Source organism: Lactuca sativa, chromosome 6, assembly GCF_002870075.4.
Source record: "Lactuca sativa cultivar Salinas chromosome 6, Lsat_Salinas_v11, whole genome shotgun sequence".
Lineage (NCBI taxonomy): Eukaryota > Viridiplantae > Streptophyta > Magnoliopsida > Asterales > Asteraceae > Lactuca > Lactuca sativa.
The window spans coordinates 110823891-110843312 of NC_056628.2; the positions used below are offsets into that span (position 1 = coordinate 110823891).

General features: G+C 38.1%; 1 protein-coding gene across 1 annotated transcript; it reads left to right on the forward strand.

Annotated features, from left to right (window-relative positions):
- The first annotated feature begins 17615 nt into the window (after window positions 1-17615).
- On the forward strand, window positions 17616-18647 carry LOC111898315 (flocculation protein FLO11-like). Its single transcript, XM_023894230.1, has one exon. It carries the CDS (start codon window positions 17616-17618, stop codon window positions 18645-18647), a length of 1032 nt encoding a protein of 343 aa, XP_023749998.1.
- Window positions 18648-19422: the final 775 nt, after the last annotated feature.

Sequence of the window (19422 nt, forward strand, 5' to 3'; positions counted from 1 at the left end):
GACACTTTTAAAAGTACCTTGTCTCCTACTTGGAATTCTAATGGTTTTCGACGATTATCCGCATAACTTTTCTGACGATCTCTAGCAGCTTTAAGCTTATCCTTGATGATAGCAATCTTGTCAGATGTTTCCTGGATAAGTTCGACTCTAGTCAACTGTCTGTCTCCGATTTCTGTCCAGCATAAGGGCGAACGACACTTGCGTCCATACAATGCTTCATATGGAGCACATTGGATACTCGTGTGGTAACTGTTATTGTAGGAAAACTCAATTAGGGGCAAATGAGTATCCCAATTTCCTTTGAACTCAATGACACACGCTCGTAGCATGTCTTCCAATGTTTGTATTGTTCTCTCTGTTTGCCCATCTGTCTGAGGGTGGTAAGCTGTGCTCAAATCTATCTTGGTTCCTAGTGCCCTCTGTAACATCCACCAAAATCGAGATGTAAAACGACTATCTCTATCAGAAATGATAGATAGGGGTACACCATGCAGAGAAACAATTTTGTCGATGTAGATTTGGGCCAATTTTTCCATCTTGAAATCTTCTCGAATAGGGAGAAAGTGAGCAGATTTCGTCAGTCGATCCACTATGACCCAAATTGAGTCGTGACCTCTAGCAGTTCTAGGGAGTTTGGTAACAAAGTCCATAGATATTTGCTCCCATTTCCATTGGGGAATTTCAGGTTGTTGCAACAACCCGGATGGTTTCTGATGTTCAGCTTTGACTATTGAGCATGTCAAACACTTCCCAACGTACAAGGCAATATCCTTTTTCATTCCAGGCCACCAATAGTACTCTTTAAGATCCTTGTACATCTTATCTGCTCCAGGGTGGATGGAGTATTTAGATCGATGAGACTCCTCTAGTACCATGTCTCTCAGGTTGTTAACCCTTGGAATCCAGACCCTGTCTTTAAAATAACGAACTCCATCAGGTTTGGTTTCAAATCTTTCTTCCAAACCATGTAAAGTTTCGCCTGGAAGATTTTCCTTGCATAACGCTTTCTCCTGGGCATTAATGATTTGAGATTTCAAGCTTGTCTGAATTACCATTCCCAAAGCTCTCACACGGGAAGGTTTCACTCTTTCTTTCCTACTAAGAGCGTCGGCTACCACGTTAGCCTTTCCTGGGTGGTATCGTATCTCACAATCATAATCACTAAACAACTCTACCCATCTTCTCTGCCGCATGTTTAACATTTTCTGATCCAGGATATGCTGAAGGCTTTTGTGATCGGTATAAATGGTGCATTTGGTTCCGTACAAATAATGCCTCCATATCTTAAGGGCGAAAACTATTGCTCCTAGTTCTAGATCATGGGTGGTATAATTCTTCTCGTGCGGTTTGAGTTGTCTGGAAGCATATGCAATGACCTTATCTTTTTGCATTAGCACACATCCTAATCCTTGATGAGACGCATCACAATACACCACAAAGTTCTCTGATCCTTCTGGTAAAGCCAGAATTGGTGCATTGCACAGCTTGTTTTTCAGGATTTGAAACGCCTCTTCGTGTTTCTCTTCCCAGAGAAATTTTCTATCCTTATGGGTCAAAGATGTTAATGGTTGAGCAATCCTAGAGAAATTCTCAATGAAGCGTCTGTAGTACCCAGCTAATCCTAGGAATTGTCGTATTTCTGTTGGGTTTTGGGGGCCTCCCATTTCTTGATTGCCTCTATCTTAGCTGGATCTACATGGATTCCTCTTTCACCGATCACATGACCAAGAAAATGTACTTCCCGAATCCAAAATTCACACTTAGTGAACTTGGCATACAATTTTTGTTCCTTCAACAGCTCCAACACTAGCTTTAGATGTCTATTGTGATCTTCTTTGGTCCGCGAGTAAACAAGTATGTCATCGATAAAGACAATTATAAACCTGTCTAGGTATGGTCTACAGACCCTATTCATCAAATCCATGAATACAGCGGGTGCGTTCGTTAGTCCAAAAGGCATGACTAAGAACTCATAATGTCCATAACGGGTTCTAAATGCTGTTTTGTGAATGTCCTCTTCGTGAATTCTTAGCTGATGATACCCTGACCGGAGGTCGATTTTTGAGAAGTAGGAAGCACCCTGCAACTGATCGAACAAGTCATCTATTCTAGGGAGGGGATATCGATTCTTGATTGTCAACTTGTTCAATTCTCTGTAGTCAATGCACATTCGGAACGAACCATCTTTCTTTTTGACGAATAACACTGGGGCTCCCCAAGGTGAAGAACTTGGTCGAATAAACCCTTTGTCTAGAAGTTCTTGAAGTTTTCCGGATAGTTCTTGCATCTCGGATGGTGCAAGGCGATATGGTGCTTTTGCTACCGGTGCCGCTCCGGGAATTAAGTCTATCCGAAATTCGACCTGTCTATAAGGGGGTAGACCGGGCAATTCCTCCGGAAATACTTCGGGATAGTTTTGAACCACCGGAATCTCCTTGAGTTGCTTAGCTTCTGGTTCTCTTTCTAGCACGTGGGCCATGAATGCGATACAATTCTTCTTCAGGTACTTGTGAACCTTGACGCTTAATACTATGTTTAAACTTCTTCCTGGCTTCTCACCGTGTATGATAAGGGTTTCTCCATTAGGGAGAGGCACTCTAATGACTTTCTCATAACAACCAATGTCCGCTCTATTTTTGGATAGCCAATCCATCCCTACTATCACATCAAAACTACCTAGCTCTATAGGAATTAGGTCAATGCTAAAGAGTTTATCAGCTAAATTCAAAGTACAACCAGGAATTATATCACTAGCCCTAATTTCATACCCATCAGCAAGTTCAATAGCATAAGCATTCCTCATCTTTACCGATTTCAAGCCAATTAACGGTCTAAATGCTAAAGAAACAAAACTCCTATCTGCTCCCGCATCGAATATTACTGATGCAAAATGGTTGTTCAGGTGGAACGTACCTGTTATCACTTCAGGGTTCTGACGAGCTTCTTCTGCACCAATCACAAAGGCTACACCTCTTGGCTGTCCAACTTGATTTCCTTGAAAGTTTTGCCTGGCTTGGCCTTGTCTATTATTACCAGGTCCATTGTTCAGTTTGGGGCATGCTCTACGGAGATGATCAGTACTCCCGCACTCGTAACATGTCCTTTTTCCTTCCTTATTCACCTTACAATACTTCGAGTAATGGCATGTTTGCTTACAGTTTTGGCACACCGGGCAAGCTCCCTTGTGATGGAAGTTACACTTATTGCACTTAGGAAGCGGCCCTGAGTACTGCTTTCGCTCCTGCACTTCTTGTCCTTGAGTTTTCACTGGTTCTTGCTCCTGGGCTCTTACCATAAAGTTTCTCGAGACTTTCTGCTTCCTCCCTGACTTGCCTCCATACTTCTTCTCTCCCTGATTTGCTGGCTTCCTCTTGCTACTAGAGCTTTCCTTTGCTGATGCTCCCATCCTTATCACATCATTGGTTAGTCGATTTGCTAGGCTTACTGCACTTTGAATGGTAGTTGGGTTTGCTGAGGTAACCATTCCCCGAATCTCTGGTGCCAGACCCCAGATGTAACGATCTATCTGTTTCTCCTCAGGAGTAACCATGTGAGGTACTAGTTTTGCTAGTTCATGAAATCGGACTGTGTACTTCTCTATTTGTGTTCCAACCATAGAATGGTTCCAGAATTCAGATTCAAGTTTCTGAAGTTCATCCTTGGGACAATACTCCTCTATCAACAGCTTCTTTAGGTCTTCCCAAGTTAGCTGATATGCTGCTGTACGGCCTCGGGTTTGCACTAGAGTATTCCACCAGGTTAATGCCCTATCTTGGAATAGGCAAGATGCATACTCAACTTTGTTGCGCTCGAGGCATTTGCTAATGTGAAGGACCGACTCCATGCTGTCAATCCATTTCAGCAACCCGACCGCACCTTCCTTTCCATAGAACTCCTTAGGTTTACAGGCCATAAAGGACTTGTAGTTACATTCTCTTTCATTGTTTCCCCGGTTTCCTCCACTACTTCCTTGGTTAGCATTAAGTCCTACAGTTACCTGAGTAACAATGTTTGGGATTGCTTGCATGAGCTGTTGTGCTACAACTTGAGCAACATCGGGTGTTTCGTTCTGTGGGCGCCCGCGATTAGGCCTTCCAGACATGGTTCTAAGACACAAGAGTAGAAATACGTATAAATACATAAAATAATGTATAATATTGAGTTCACTACTATTTTGAAAACCGCAAGTGTTGTCAAACTAATGGTTTGCATTAATACTATGCATATAGGTTTTAGAAAGGAAAGAAAAGAAAAATCTCTTTTATTCAACTATTTACCAAATAAATTTTAGGGTTTGACCTCATAGTAAAAGTTTTCAAACATAAAATAAAATTTTTCATTACCATTTGAAATAATCTTAAAACCAAACCAATACATCAATCCCAAAATAAAGTTTTAAATATTTTTCCCAAAAGACACCCTACATGGGTTTTCATTTCAAAACAAAATAAAACAAAATACTGAAATCAGAACCAAAAGCCAATCGCTATCCCAACAAGAAGCATCAACACCACAATCAGGAACAGCCCACCAAACACATAATATGCTGTCATCGCATGACCTGCCTCTCGTCTAGCAGCACTAGCAGTGTTAGCAGTCTCCATCGAATGCTGATACAGGATTTCCATTCCTGCCAAGACTTCATCCAAAACTTCTCGATGCCCAGCTATCACAGCGAGACTGTGACGTAGGCCCGCTGCTATCGACTGCAATCTCCGGGACTCCTCAGGGGTCATACCTGGCTGTCTGACAGGTATCCCTATGACTTGCTGAGGTGAGGGTGGTCTCGGTCCTGCATCGCTGGGTCCTGCTCCGCTAGGTCCTACAGTGCCAAGTCCTGCTGAGCTGGTGGCTATCCTTCCCGAAATGGGAACACTCTTCCTAGCCGTCCTCTGAATACAAAGTCCATAGAGCGGTGGCTGTGGCAACACCGATGTCGGTGATGCCTCGCGTCGTTGACTCGGGGCGTTGTCATTGCTGATCTCCACCGAGTTCCCAGTATCTTCCGTATCCTCTGATGGGTCTTCTTCTATCGAGGCGGGGGGATTACGTCGAGGGATAACAGTGACGTAGCCGGATTCATCGGCAGAGGCGGTAGCGCGGGAAGATGACGATCTTGACATAGTGGACTGTGACATAGTTTCAATGAGATATGAAATAAATGACAATGCATGCCTATAATATGCAATGCTTACACACACCAAAATTAACCTTTTGAAATTTTGAAATAAAGTTTTCTCAAATATTTTTGTTGAACATATTCCCATTATAATTAGCTCAAGCTTTGTATAAATCTTTTCTTAATTAAACATAGGTGATCAGGCTATGTTTAATCAAGGTCCAATAATACAACTCCCGACCTAATTATACTAGTAATATGTTCGATGTAAAAAGAATTTCTTTGTAAGTTTTAGTTATAGGTTGTGTTTTCTTAAAGAAAAACCGATGTTCTCTATAACTTTAGCTCTGATACCACTTCTGTCACACCCCGCTAAAGCGGAAACGCAAGGTATGACAGCGATAACGGTTTCATTGCAAAAGATAAAGATACATCACCATAGCAGTATTTAAAAGTTTACAACCCATAGCTTCAAAAGAAACAAAATACAAGTTTATTGCTATAACGAGAAACGCGTTTGTATGTGTATGAGCAAACAATGAGTCTCAACCAAACCTATGACTGAAGCCCTATCGAGATCTATGCTTATCGTTCCATAGATGAATATGGTATCATGCACTCCAGCGATTCGGGCGAGTGAGGAGTTGTCAATTCCTAATAGCGCTATCCATAATGACCATTGGCTCAAAGAGTTAATGGTTAGAGATAAGGGAAGGGCCTTAGTACGATAAGTTCTCATGTTCCGTGTTGCATAGACATACATAAAGAAACATAGCAATACAATAGCAATCATGTTTGATACAAATCAATTTAGATACAACATACAAATAATAGTTTTTCTGGACATGCTTTTCCACCCCAAAACATAAAACTGAAAATAGGGGAGTGCGTGAATACTCACAATGTTTTGTGTAGACACAAGCGGTACTTCGGGATGCACCAACGTCTTACTACCGGGATCCTACGACATCAAACACACGCACTAGTGAGTTTCCATGTCGATATCTAATGCTAATATACTAAATTCTACATATAGGGAAATGCCAATTTATGTTTTAGTATTGGATTTTATATCAATTTGTTACACTTTTTCTGATGTATTGAAATTTTACAAGTCGTGCGATTAATTACAACCTTGGAAGGTTAATTTTCCAAATTTTAAGTCTCAATAACAACATAAATTTACGAAAAATAGCATTCGAGGGATAAAAATTCTCAAACTTTTTATTTAACTGTTATTACACAATACTAAGCTGGGAAAATTATAAAAATGGATTTCCAGGCTGTTTAATTATATTTTATGATTTTTGAGCATTTATTTCAATAAAAATTGAAATAAATAGAAAACAGTTTCCAAAATTATCCAAACTTTTTATTTAATTGTTATTATACATAAATAGGCTGGGAAAAATATAAAATATATTTTTCAGTGGTTATTTGTATTTTTCCTTGTTTTATTCCTTTAAATAGTCATTAATTAAAGAAATAATATTAAACAGTTAAAATAAATTACCATAAATTTTTGTGACATCATTTACAGTATAAATATCCTCGGAAAAATATCAAAAGTGGTTTTCATAATGTATAAACTGGTTTTGGGTTTTTATGTATATTTAAGTGTATTTTAGTGCAATTAACTTTAGAAAATAAGAGAAAAATAGTTTACAGTAGAGAAAAATCCTCAAAATTTTTATGTAACATTCTACTGTATAATATGATATCCTTGTAAATTTTCATGAATTTTGGATAATCAGAACTATTTTTCCCATTTTTAGACCATTATAATTACCAAAAACTGGGAAAAATAGCTAGACATGATGAAAAATCTTGAAATTATTTTCTTGAGTCACCCATCACAGGTAAGGTATGCGAAAATTGTTAGATACAATTTTCACATCCTAAAAAGTGGTTTTGTAATTTATCATGTTCTAATTAAAAGAAAATTCGAAATCGTATTAAACAGTAACAAAAATTACTGAAATTTGGTGAGGGGTCATTATTCCCTATAAGTATCATCCATGAATTTATTTAGGATTTATTGACCTCTGGAAGTATTTTATATGATTTATGCTCTTGGTTTTAGCAATAATTCTAATAAATCAAAGAAATAACAAAAGCTCTTGAAATTTTCCAGATTATCTCATGAATGCAAGGGCTTTCAAAAGGAAAAATGTAAAAAAAAGTATTCAGAAGAGAAATGAGGGTAATGATTCCAAACAATTTAAGAAAAGTTGCATGCAATAATGCATGAAGTGTAGATGTGGCTGAGGTTCATGAATTTTTGTAGCCCATTCAGTGAGGTTTTAAGCCACGAAATTTCAACCATAACTCACTAGATATGTTAAGTTTCTAAGGTATTTTTCCTAAGATTTATGGTTGGGTTTAAGGCCATTGTTTAAGCAAGATAAAAATAGTGATCACAGAAAAAGAGCTGTATGCGCAACCTTTTTGTAAAATCTGCCAAAAATCGGATATTTAATATTTTACAGTAAGACCAGTTGGGTTTGAAAGTTAATTCGTGGAACTAACCAATACAAAAAGAATATCATGATTTGGTTAAGAAATGACTGAGTTATGACTGTTCAAAGTCGAACAAAATAATCTGGCAGATTGCATGTTTGCTTGTGTGCATTTTTAGGGTATTTCAATAAGAACATCATGCATGTCTTTGGTAAGGCCCGATTTCTAACACATGCATGGAATGAATGAGCATCCAAGATGTACTAGAAATGGTTTAATGCTTTCGTTCATGCATGAACACACAAGAAATGGAGAAGAACATGAAATATTATGTTTTGATGTCACATGATCATATGTGCATCTTTTCCACTCCTTGCATGGGTTTGATCCCGGATTTTCACCATCTTAACACATGCATTGTGTTATGGTGAGAATCTACAAACCACAAGGGGAGAATAAAGATTTCTAGCCATGGAAAGGCATAGAATCCGAAAAGTAGAGAAGACTAAGAAGAAAAAGAGGTTTAACCATGAAACTATGGAAGAAGATGTTGTTGTTTACCTTGGTTTTGATCTTGAGAGAAGTAAGAACACTTCAAGGGCTTCACAATCTCGAAATTTTGCAGAGAAATGAGAGGATTTTCGTGAGTTTAGAGAGAGGGAAGAAGAGAGTGAAGTGTGTGAAGAGAGTGAAGTGAGAGAGTGAAGTGGAAGAGGTGGAGTAAGGGTTTAGGCTTAATGATTGTGTTTTGGGGAAGAGAGAGGGCATGGGGAGAGGTGATGGCCGGTTTTTGCATGCCTTTTGGCCTCCTCTCTCCTAAATTTTAAACTTTATAAACTTCCCTCCTATATTTTATATAAAAACATTCATTTTTATACAATGTTTATTAAGCAATTTGATTTATTTAAAAATCTTGTTTTCAACAAATAATTTATGATTAATACTTGTAATTTATATTTCTAGTTCATTGGTATAATCCATAATTTGATTAATATAATTTGATATTAGGAAGTTTATAGCCAAATTTTATAAAGTTTTTAAGCTTTATATTTTATAACTTTGGATTTTTGGCTCTTTAGGGTTTTTGGAACATTGTTTGATATTCAACAACATGTTGAAGTATAATTAGAGTGTTTTAATTTATTTTTAGAGTTTTATACCCTATTTCAATTATAACAAAGCTTGAAGCTTTATTCTAATTATAGTATTGGCATTTCCTATTGTAGCTAAGCAACTTACTAGAATTGTAAGTATCAAGTATATTAGTCCTAGACCTTAGTTGGATCCTAGTTTATGCAAGATTTCTGACCTAATTTATACTACTAGGTCATGGCATGTTGTGCATGAATGGTTATTATAAAGATGCATGAGTCCAAGAATGACCTGAATTGGCAGTTGTCACAATTATGATTACGGCATCCCTCTTCATGGTTAAATTTTGAAAACATGGCAAATAAAAAATATTGTAGCAAAAGACTGGTCTAGTATCATGTCTTTATGTCAAACATCATGAATCGTGTCCCATATGCTTCGGATACAGGATCGATTGCATGTGCTATAATATTCATCTTTTCTAAATTTTCCAAATGCTTAAGGCATTGAGAAGGGAAAAGTCTAGAATTGGATATGAATAAAAATGATTAAGCAATTGTCGAGGACAAATCTGAGGTTCGCCAAAGATTGGTTGCTCAGGGAAGGTTGGAAGTATGATGTAAGTTGTCGAAAAGGACCATATTGACATATTCTGAAAACAAGTAACTCTTGTTCGGAAGTGATAGTCAAAATGGGACTATGGAAATGTCTCCATAGGTGGAAGTTATTCTATCTATGTAAGATTAGAAAACCTTAATGCAAGAAGGATGTTCAAAGCAATGTACTTTGAATATGAGACTTCCGTTCCATAGAAGTTGACCTTCTTTGGAATACTCTGTAATGACTGGTGACAAGGTTTTGGTGACTTTGTGCATAATCATTACAAGAGGAACATTGCATAAAAGTTTAAAATCTAACAGTTTTTTGGTAAATGATAGGAATCGGGGATTCTCACATTTAAAATAAGGATTTGGGATTGTGAAATGAGTATCATTGGAATCATGTTCAATTGATCTACATCACAATGTAAGGATCATAGACAAACATAGTGTGCATAGTTGGAGTATGGCATAACTATTGTTTAGAAAAACAAAGTGTAGATGCTAGGAGCATGGGACGACTGTTGTTTTTTATTCAAGTCTTAAGTTGATTGTTTGAAACATTATACAATGAATAATGTGTAATCAATATGGTGATAAATAAAAGGTGGTTCTATTTATATTCAAAAGGGTTCTGAGACCATATTGGATTCGATTATTATTGTGTTTCACTTTGTATGTTTTGACTTCCAAAATAGCTAGGTTATTCTTTCCGAATGACTAAGTTATTTAAACACTCCACAGTCGTTCATATGTTGGAAGTAGGTATGAATCAAGACTGTCATGAATCGAGTTTGTAGATGGCTAAATGGGTTTAGTCATAGCAATGGTTGCTACAACATTCATGAGTGCTCATAAGTTATGAGTATTGGAATAAACCCACGCTCACTTGTATCACTTCATGGAATTTATCTCGAGTGATCGTGAGACGGTAATATCATATAAATCTTCAAACCTAGAGATATGAGTTGTTACCTATGAGTTGGTTGTGCATTGATTGCACGTAAACGCATTAGTAACTTGATGTTATCAAACGTGCCTTTGTGTACAATTCAACAAGTAGTAGAACAAGCATATGAGTCGAAGTTTATCTGTTCCTTCTAGAAATAGAAGCGATATCTGGGCCCCTCGATGATTTTGTTGTGACCTATGTACCGGCCGGTCAGAACTAAATTGATGTGTTTGATTAAGTTCTTTGTCAAACAAATCGGAAATCGGGAAACAAACTACTGAATAATAAGTACGACATTGTTCCATGTATTTGTCCGGCTGATATCATGAGAACAGAGGATTATATGATCACTTATCTAAAATGGCGCTTCATAGTTCAACAGAGTTTTTGAGAGCTACGATTGCTGGTTGGTTCCTGAAGTAACATACGCAAATATAGTTATTAGACTTATCCAAGTGGGAGTCTGTTGGATAAGGTGTCTAAGTCCATAACTTATTTGGTATATACTTGACCCGACCCGGCATGGTCCATTTGGGTTGCATTTCATCCGAACTATTTATGGATAATTTTATGAGAGTTATACACATATGTTTATTAATATATTATAAGTTATAATATATTAATATGAAGTCATGTTATTTAATTAGTCTTAGTCTTAAATTAATTATGAATTAATTTAGAGATTAAAAGGAAGACTAATTAAATTGTGCTATTGTTTTATATGGTGTGGGCTAATACTCATTTGTTAATGGGCTAGGCTTATATGGAAGTCCATGGATGATCCATGGAGCTTTTAACCCATGGATCCTTGGAAAGGAAAAGACATGGGTTATTAGGGTTTCACCCTAATCATGTACACTATATAAGCATGCTTATGTTGCATGAAATGGCCACTAGAGTGACTAGTGTCACTAGTGTGACTAGTGTTACTAGAGTATGTGTGTTAGTTTGTGACCGGTTTTATAAGTGTGTATACACTCTCTCAAAGTTTTCCAAGAGTTTCTGGTGATTTGTGATTCCATTTGAGGCATTCACACTATTGGTGCTTGGCCCTCAAACTCCTTAGGAATTGAACTCATCATCAAAAGGTATGTAATCTCATCTAATTCTTTTATGTTTAAAAGTACCCCATGCCATGTTAGATAGGTTATGAACCTTGGAAAAATTATTATTTTGCATGTATTTAGACAAACATAGATCCAAGGTTTATTAGGGTTGCATGCACACTTAGGAAGTGTTAGATTGCTCAAAACCCAACAGAAAGATGGTTAGAAACATCAGGAGTGACAACGGGATGGAATTCAAGAATCAAGAATTTGAAGAATTTCTGGTTGATAAAGGAGTAACTCACAATTTCTAAGCTCCCTACACTCCACAACATAACGGAATTGTTGAAAGGCGAAACCTCTCTTTGTGTGAAGCAGCCCAAACCATGCTTAGCTTCGCTTCATTACCCTTGTACTTCTGGGCTGATGCTATAGCTGCTGCTTTCTATACCCAGAACCAATCCTTCCTCAACAAGCGTTTTTCCATCACTCCGTACAAGATCTTGAATAATCGCAAACCAAACGTCAAGTTCTTCCATGTGTCGGTTCAAGATGCTTTATTTTCAATTCTAAAGAAAACCGAAACAAGTTTGACGTAAAGGCAGATGACGGGATCTTCTTCAGTTACTCACTAACTTCAAAGGCATATAAGGCTCTGAACAAGCGTTCAAAGAAAATTGAAGAAACCTATTATGTCACCTTTGATGATGATTATGTGAAGAAACTTCAATCCAGCAATGGACCAACAGAGGAAATCTTTCCAGCTTCAGGTCAAGTCTCGGTCCCTATTTTCAATCTATTTGACGAATATATGTTGCTATTTGATGAATCAAAGAGAGTAATAAATTCTGAGACAAAGGCAGCTGACAATAAGATTGACAACTTGAAGAAAGTTATAGATGAAGCAACAAAAGAAATGGAAAGAGAACATGACTAACCAACAGAACAACCAAGTCCAAGCGAACCTCCAAAAGAAAGTTCAATATTCCAGGGGGAGGATTCATCGACATCAGATAACCCTGACTCGTCTTTCCAAGAGGAAAATCCATCACCAACAAAGACTCAAGATGTATCTTTCGAGGAGGATCATTCTGATCCTGGTGTTGAAGTCGTCTCATCATTCGAGGGGGAGAATCATAATACAAATGATGATTCGGATTTTCAATTAGAATTGGAAGAGAAATTAATGCCGAATTGGATCCAACCTATGATCCGAACTACCCTCCTCTCGTAAAATGGACAAGATATCATCCTAAAGCTCAAGTAATTGGTGAAACATTTGAGGGAGTCCTTACTCGGTCTCAAATAAAAGTGAAGCGATCTGCTCTGTTCTCTCAGGTTGAATTTTGCATGTTTAACTTGTTCGTCTCAAAAATAGAACCAAAAACGGTTAACATATCACTCGATCACTCAGATTGGGTACATGCAATGCAAGACGAACTCCATGATTTCGAGCGAAATTTAGTTTGGAGACTTATTCCCACACCAAAGGATGCATCTGTCGTTGGCCTAAAATGGTTTTTCAGAAATAAAATGGACAAAGAAGGGAATGTGATTCGTAATAAAGCGAGGTTGGTTGTGAAGGGATATTGTCAGGAAGAAGGTATCGACTATGAAGAAACCTTCGCTCCAGTGGCAATGTTAGAATCTATGCGAATCTTTCTGGCATATGTGGCACAAATTTTTTTTGAGGTGTTTCAAATGGATGTCAAGTGTGCATTCCTGAATGGTGAACTAGAGGAGACCGTATATGTTGAGCAACCACCAGGTATCATGAACGAAAGGTACCCTGATCACTGCTATATATTCTAGATAAAGCCGTTTATGGGTTAAAGCAAGCTCCTAGAGCCTGGTATGAAACCCTTACTAGATTTCGTAAAATGTCAAAGTTTAATCAAGGTTCGGTTGACCCGACCTTCTTTCGTAAGAAAGAGGGTGACCACTTAATGATTGTTTAAATTTACGTCAACGACATCATCTTCAGTTCCACGAATCCCAGCCTAACAGTTGAATTTAGAAAGTTGATGGAGACTAAGTTTAAGATGAGCTTAATGGGTCCAATTAACTTTTTCTTGGCTTGAATATTAGACAGGGACCCGAAGGCATATTTATCAACCAAGAGGCCTATAGGAAGACACTGCTAGTGAAGTTTGGCATGATGGGTGATTCCAATGTAAAGGTGCCCATGGTCTTTGGAATAAAGTTAACACCATTTTTGGAGAAACCAACTGTTGATATGACTCTTTATCGAAAAATGATAGGATCTCTTAGGGGTGTGCGAGGTGCATTTTGGTGCGGTTTAGAGTCAAAACCTCAAACCGCACCGCATGTGCGGTTTGAAATTTTTGGAAACCGCAAACCGCACCGCGAAGGTTGTAAACCGCGATATGCGGTGCGGTGCGGTTTGATACGGTGCGGGCGGTTTAGATGCGGTTTGATGCCATTACAAATATAATATATATGTTATTATTTATTAAACATTTAATAGCCGTTATTGAATATTATGAGTATATATATATATATATATATATATATATATATATATATATATAATTTGGATCGATAATATATACTATATGTAATTTGGTTCGATTTGTCTGAGTTCCAATGCAATTAATATATATATATATATATATATATATATATATATATATATATATATATATATATATATATATATATATATAAACATTATGGTGCGGTGCGGTTTGAACCGCGAATTTGTAAATGTAAACCACAAACCACACCGCATAGTGCGGTTTAAAAAAATTACAAACTGTAAACCGCGCCGCAAACATCGAAAACCGCATTATGCGGTGTGGTTTGGTGCTGTGTGGGCGGTTTGTGCGGTTTATACGGTTTGGTGCACAACCCTAGGATCTCTAATGTATCTAACAGCTAGTCGACCAGACATAATGTTTTCTGTGTGTTATTGTGCTAGGTTCCAAGGTAATCCACGCGAACCTCATATGGTGGCTGTTAAGAACATCTTCAGATATTTGAGGCGAACCTCTTCTCTCGGTCTGTGGTATCCTGCTAAATCATGATTTTTTGTACAAGCATTCTATGATGCTGATCTTGGAGGATGCGGTCTGGACCGAAAGAGCACTACAGGCGGATGTCAATTTATCGATAACAAACTTGTCAGTTGGCAGTCCAAGAAACAAACATGTGTTTCTCTCTCCACAGCCAAAGCTGAATATATCGCTGCAGCATCTTGCACTTCTTAGGTCATTTGGATCCAAAGCCAACTAAGATCATGGCCTTAACATGAAGAAGATTCCACTTTATTGCGACTCTGAAAGTGCCATTAGGATCTGTCATAATCCAGTGCAACACTCCAAGACGAAACACATAGCACTGCGATATCACTTTATTAAGGATCACGTAGAAGATTGGAGTGTTGAAATTCACTTCGTTCGGTCCTTTGATCAATTGGCTGACATCTTTACTAAGGCCTTGCCTGAAGCATCATTTGAAAAAAATACTACAAGGCTTAGGAATGATGGAAGCTGAGTCAGTTACAAAACCACACTTGTTTCATTAAGTATAACTTTTGCTTTCGCTTTCTTTAAGTTTTCTTTACAATCGAAATGAGCCGAACGCTCGGTCTATTTTGGCTCCTAATTTTTCGGGAACCGAAATGAACCGAAGGCTCGATCTATTTCGCTTATTATAATTTTTCTTTAAAGCGAGCGATTGTTTCATCTTCTGGTTTGGAACTTACATATCCTTTGTAAATTATGTATACCTTTATATCTTTAAAGTCATAAAACTCAAAAAAAATTTCTTTTATGTTTTTATTTATTTTTCAAAAAATTCCTAAAACACAAAAATATTTTCTTTTCTGTTTTTGTTCTCTTTTTCAGAAAACTCTTACAATCCAAAAATATTTTTTATTCGTATCATTAAATGCAGTCTTATGATGGAGTTGGGGCAGGTATAAACTTTCTAACTATGTACTAGCTAAGTGTCCCTAAAAGCATGCTGATGCATGTCGACCAAAGCCTCCAAGACTTTGAGTGAAGCCTTAATGATTTGATATGTACCAATCATTTATTCCCAATAAGGCTAATAATATCACTCAAGTCATGAGCTACCTTACTCTTCTCATATCTAGTTAAAAGTTGTCTGCTTGGTCAATTTAAATAACAGAGGTACTTTCGGTTCTTTAACCACCTCTTATTATTTCTCCATCTCATTTCGTTTCATAATAGTAACCCTTGAGACTATCAGCCTTTACAACTGAGGTTTATGGTTACACAACATTTGTGTTGATGATCTTAGTTTCATTTCACCACATACTAAGTGAAACCCAAAATCCAACACCAATAACGAATTGACGGTGAACAATTAACTGTTCTAGTTTTCACACATGTTTTAAACGACACCACTTTTGTGGTAGGTACCTAGAAGTCTCTTTTTAATTTTTTTGCGATCTTTATGAAATTTTCTAACACCAAAGCGTTTCTTCCCATAAGATCCAGTTTACTTTTGTTTTTGAGATTTGTATAACAATCACCAAGTCACTTAAAATAACTCAAACCTACTTGTTTTAAAGGCCACATCGGTCTCACAGGTACTTCATCCAGCTTTCGGTGTTATGTTAAGTACCGAAGTTCGGTTGAAGCTAAGCCACCCTTTATAGCTTAAATCTGAAAAGATGCATTTCAATGTTTCTCAATAAACATTTGATCGTATTTCAACGGGAAACCACACAGACACTTCTAAGTCTCTCTTGACTTTGAAGGAAGCGATTCGTGCCCGGGATCCACTGTTTCGCGTATCAATAGACGTCACTTAAATCCCACACAAATAATTTGCTTTATTTCTTCTTTATTGGCACACTCTTACACAAAGCTCTTTATGATTTTCCCAATTCTGTTCTTGGTATTGATGGCAATTTTTCAGATCTAATGCTCAGTAGCGACCATTACTAGTCTCATATGAAGCGAAAGGGTGAGTCACAGTCGGCAAACGAATTTCAAACGTTTTTGAAGTTGAAGAGGCTGTAACAAGATAAGATTTCAAACTGAGTCAATGGATAAGGTTTGCAACTTGCGTGTGAATTCAAAACGGTTCACATGCCTGGTGACGTATTCCTAGGGAAACCAAGCTGTCAAATCGCGCTTTTTTAGGCACCGATTCAGAAGATCGTATCATCATTAATGTTGATACTTTCTCTCTCATAGGAATGCTATATAAGGGTCTCTCACTTCCCTTGTACCCTTTTACCACTTCCAAACTTACTCGAGAATACAACAAGTGATTTTCTACTATTCATCTTCTTCATTCCTGCAACAATGGTGGAATCATCATCAGTTCATGAACACACCGCTTCATCTTCTCTTCTGACTATCAAACCAAACCAAAACCTGATTTTCGAACTGAATCCCTTCCTTTATGATCCTTACATGCTACAGGTGGTTGAATGCCTCAAATATTCACCACTAGTTATTGCTTTAACCCAGGTTGAATTGGTACGCATGTCTCTATTATCTCAAGTCTATTCATCTGCTTCTTACGATAAACGAAAGGAAATAATCTACTTTGAGATTTTCAATCACAAGTCCTCTGTCTCCAAAGCCCGTTTTTGTTCGCTGTTAGGGTTGATTACTGATGACTCTGTCGTTGCTCCTGACTCCATCACCATCACACAAATATTCTTGATGTTCTACGATATGGGCTACACCGATGTGCTTACCACAGTGACAAAGTTCAAGAAGTCTTGTTTGCCTTCTCAGTGGAATGGTCTATTTACACTTCTATTCAAAGGATTAGCAGAACGGGTTGCTGGGTCTGATGGTGCCAACAAGTGATTTATGACCATTCCTTATGGTCTTTACCATGGGATCAATCTAGATTATGGGTCCTTGATTTGGTCTCAACTGGTGCAGAGTCCCAATTCTTCTTCCAAACACTCCGAAATTTCTTGTGGAAGATTATGGACGTTAATTGCTCGCAGAGCAATGGAGCACTTTCAAATTCCGGTCATGGAGGACGCATTGAGATCTTACATTATGACCTTCCACACAACAAAAATCATCGTCTTTGATCCCACAAAGTTCATGTTTGTCGGTTCCATCCCTAAATCGATGCACAAGTGTGTTACAGCCGAGAGCAAGGTTATGGCTGATTATAGGAAATTGACGCCAACGGGACTGAGGCAACTAACTCCAGAAATGCAAAGTGCATTGGAGGTGGTTGATAAACCAACGAAGAGGGGAAAGAAACCATATCAGAAAAAGAAGGATGCATAAGGGCAATCATCCTAATTAGCCTCGCCCAAAAAGAGCAAAGCAGAAAAAGAACCTTCTTTTGCCCACAAGAAGCGAAAGATTAAAAAGATGGCTAAGAAACCGAAGGCTGCCTCAACTAGTGATTTGGATTATGTTCCATCGGATCAAGACCAACTGAAGTCCAATGAAGGCGAAAATGTTCATCTTGAAAGCTCACCAAGAGGAAATACACATCCTCGTTCCCCAACTCTTGAGGTACGTTTCAACGAATTTGGTCCAACTCCACCTCCTTCTCCATCTCCTACTACAGTGCCTATTTCAATGGCACCTGTTCCCCCACCGGTTACATCTCAACCTACCTCAACTACACCAATTGCTTCAACTGCTCCTCTTCCACCTCCAATCATCAAACAAGCAACAACCACAACTACTACAATAGAACCTCCGGTTGTTGTCAACGTATCTGATACGAGGGCGGCTACCGAGGGTATCGACATCCCTGTTACTTCAAAACCTTTATCCCCACCTCCCTCAACTGAATCTGATACTGTTCTTGGCGTATCCGATATGGAGTATGACTCTATTTATTATAGCCCATATCATGTTCTAAGCGATGATGATGATGATGCTCCCATCACCAAGCGACACCTAAAGGATGTAAATGAGAAGCTTGACAGGTTGCTCGCTTCATCTTCCACTTCCTCAAACTCTGCTTACTCTGATACTGCTGTCAAAGCCCTGATTGAAACTTCCATTCAAAAGCATGATGAGTCCATCCAGACGGCGACCAAGACTGTGGATGCCTCTACATTATCGTGTAAGAATGCATCTGCAGAGGTGGGAAATGTAATTGAAGATGCCAATATTTTTCTGGACTCTCTTAAGGGAGTTGCTGAGTCCAATGCCAACAAGGTCAATTCTGCTACTGATTCTCTTTCCAAATCACTTCAAGGTGAGCAACAAAAATTTGAGGTGGTGCGTGCTTCTCTAAAAACTAATGAGATTGTTCTTCTATCATCCATCTCCTCTCGTCTGAACAAACTGCAGAATAATCTAGCCATGGAAAACAAGGTCATGGATGAGCTGGCTCTCTGTGACAACCCGAAACTTTTTCTGTTATCCTTACCTTGTTTCCGTTAATAAAATTTGGGTTTTAATTAAATTCCGTCAAATTACTTAATTTGGGAAGGACTTTACGTTTTAAATAAATAATATGTATTTTATATGATTCGGAATAAACCGGGAATCACGTGAAAAACTTGAAACTTCCTCGAAAATCATTGAGTTCACGGTCAGGACGAGTTTACGACCGTAAACTCGTGTAGACCGTAAACCCGTTTACGGTCGGTGCCAGGTGGATCCAACCACCGACCAAACCTCCAGCCTATAAATACTGGACCCCTACCCTCATTTGAACCTTCTTGACCGGAAACACCATAAAGCCCTCCTTTCACCCAAAAAACGTCTGAAATCGTCATTTGGGGCCGTTTGGGAGCCTTTGGAACACTTTTTCGTCGAAAATCCGCACCTTTTTCTTGAGTTTACCGTCAATCTTCATAGACCGTAAACCCGTTGCGACCGTAAACACACCAATCTTCATAGACAGATCTTCATAAACCGTAAACTGCCTGTCGACCATAAACCCTATTCACGGTCTGTCGACCGTAAACTCCATGCACGACCACAAACAACTCTTTCGTGGGGAAAAGCCTGTTTTCTCAATTCAACCAAGTCCCGGTAACATTCCTTAACCAAAAACAAGTGTTTATCTAACTCTTTATCTAACAAAATCGCTAATTTAGATACATATATGTATTTATTTGATATTACGATTCCGTTAAGTGCAACATACACCAACTCAAGGATCGTCCAGTTCAATCCTTTGCATCCAACCAACTGTGAGTTCATACCCCTA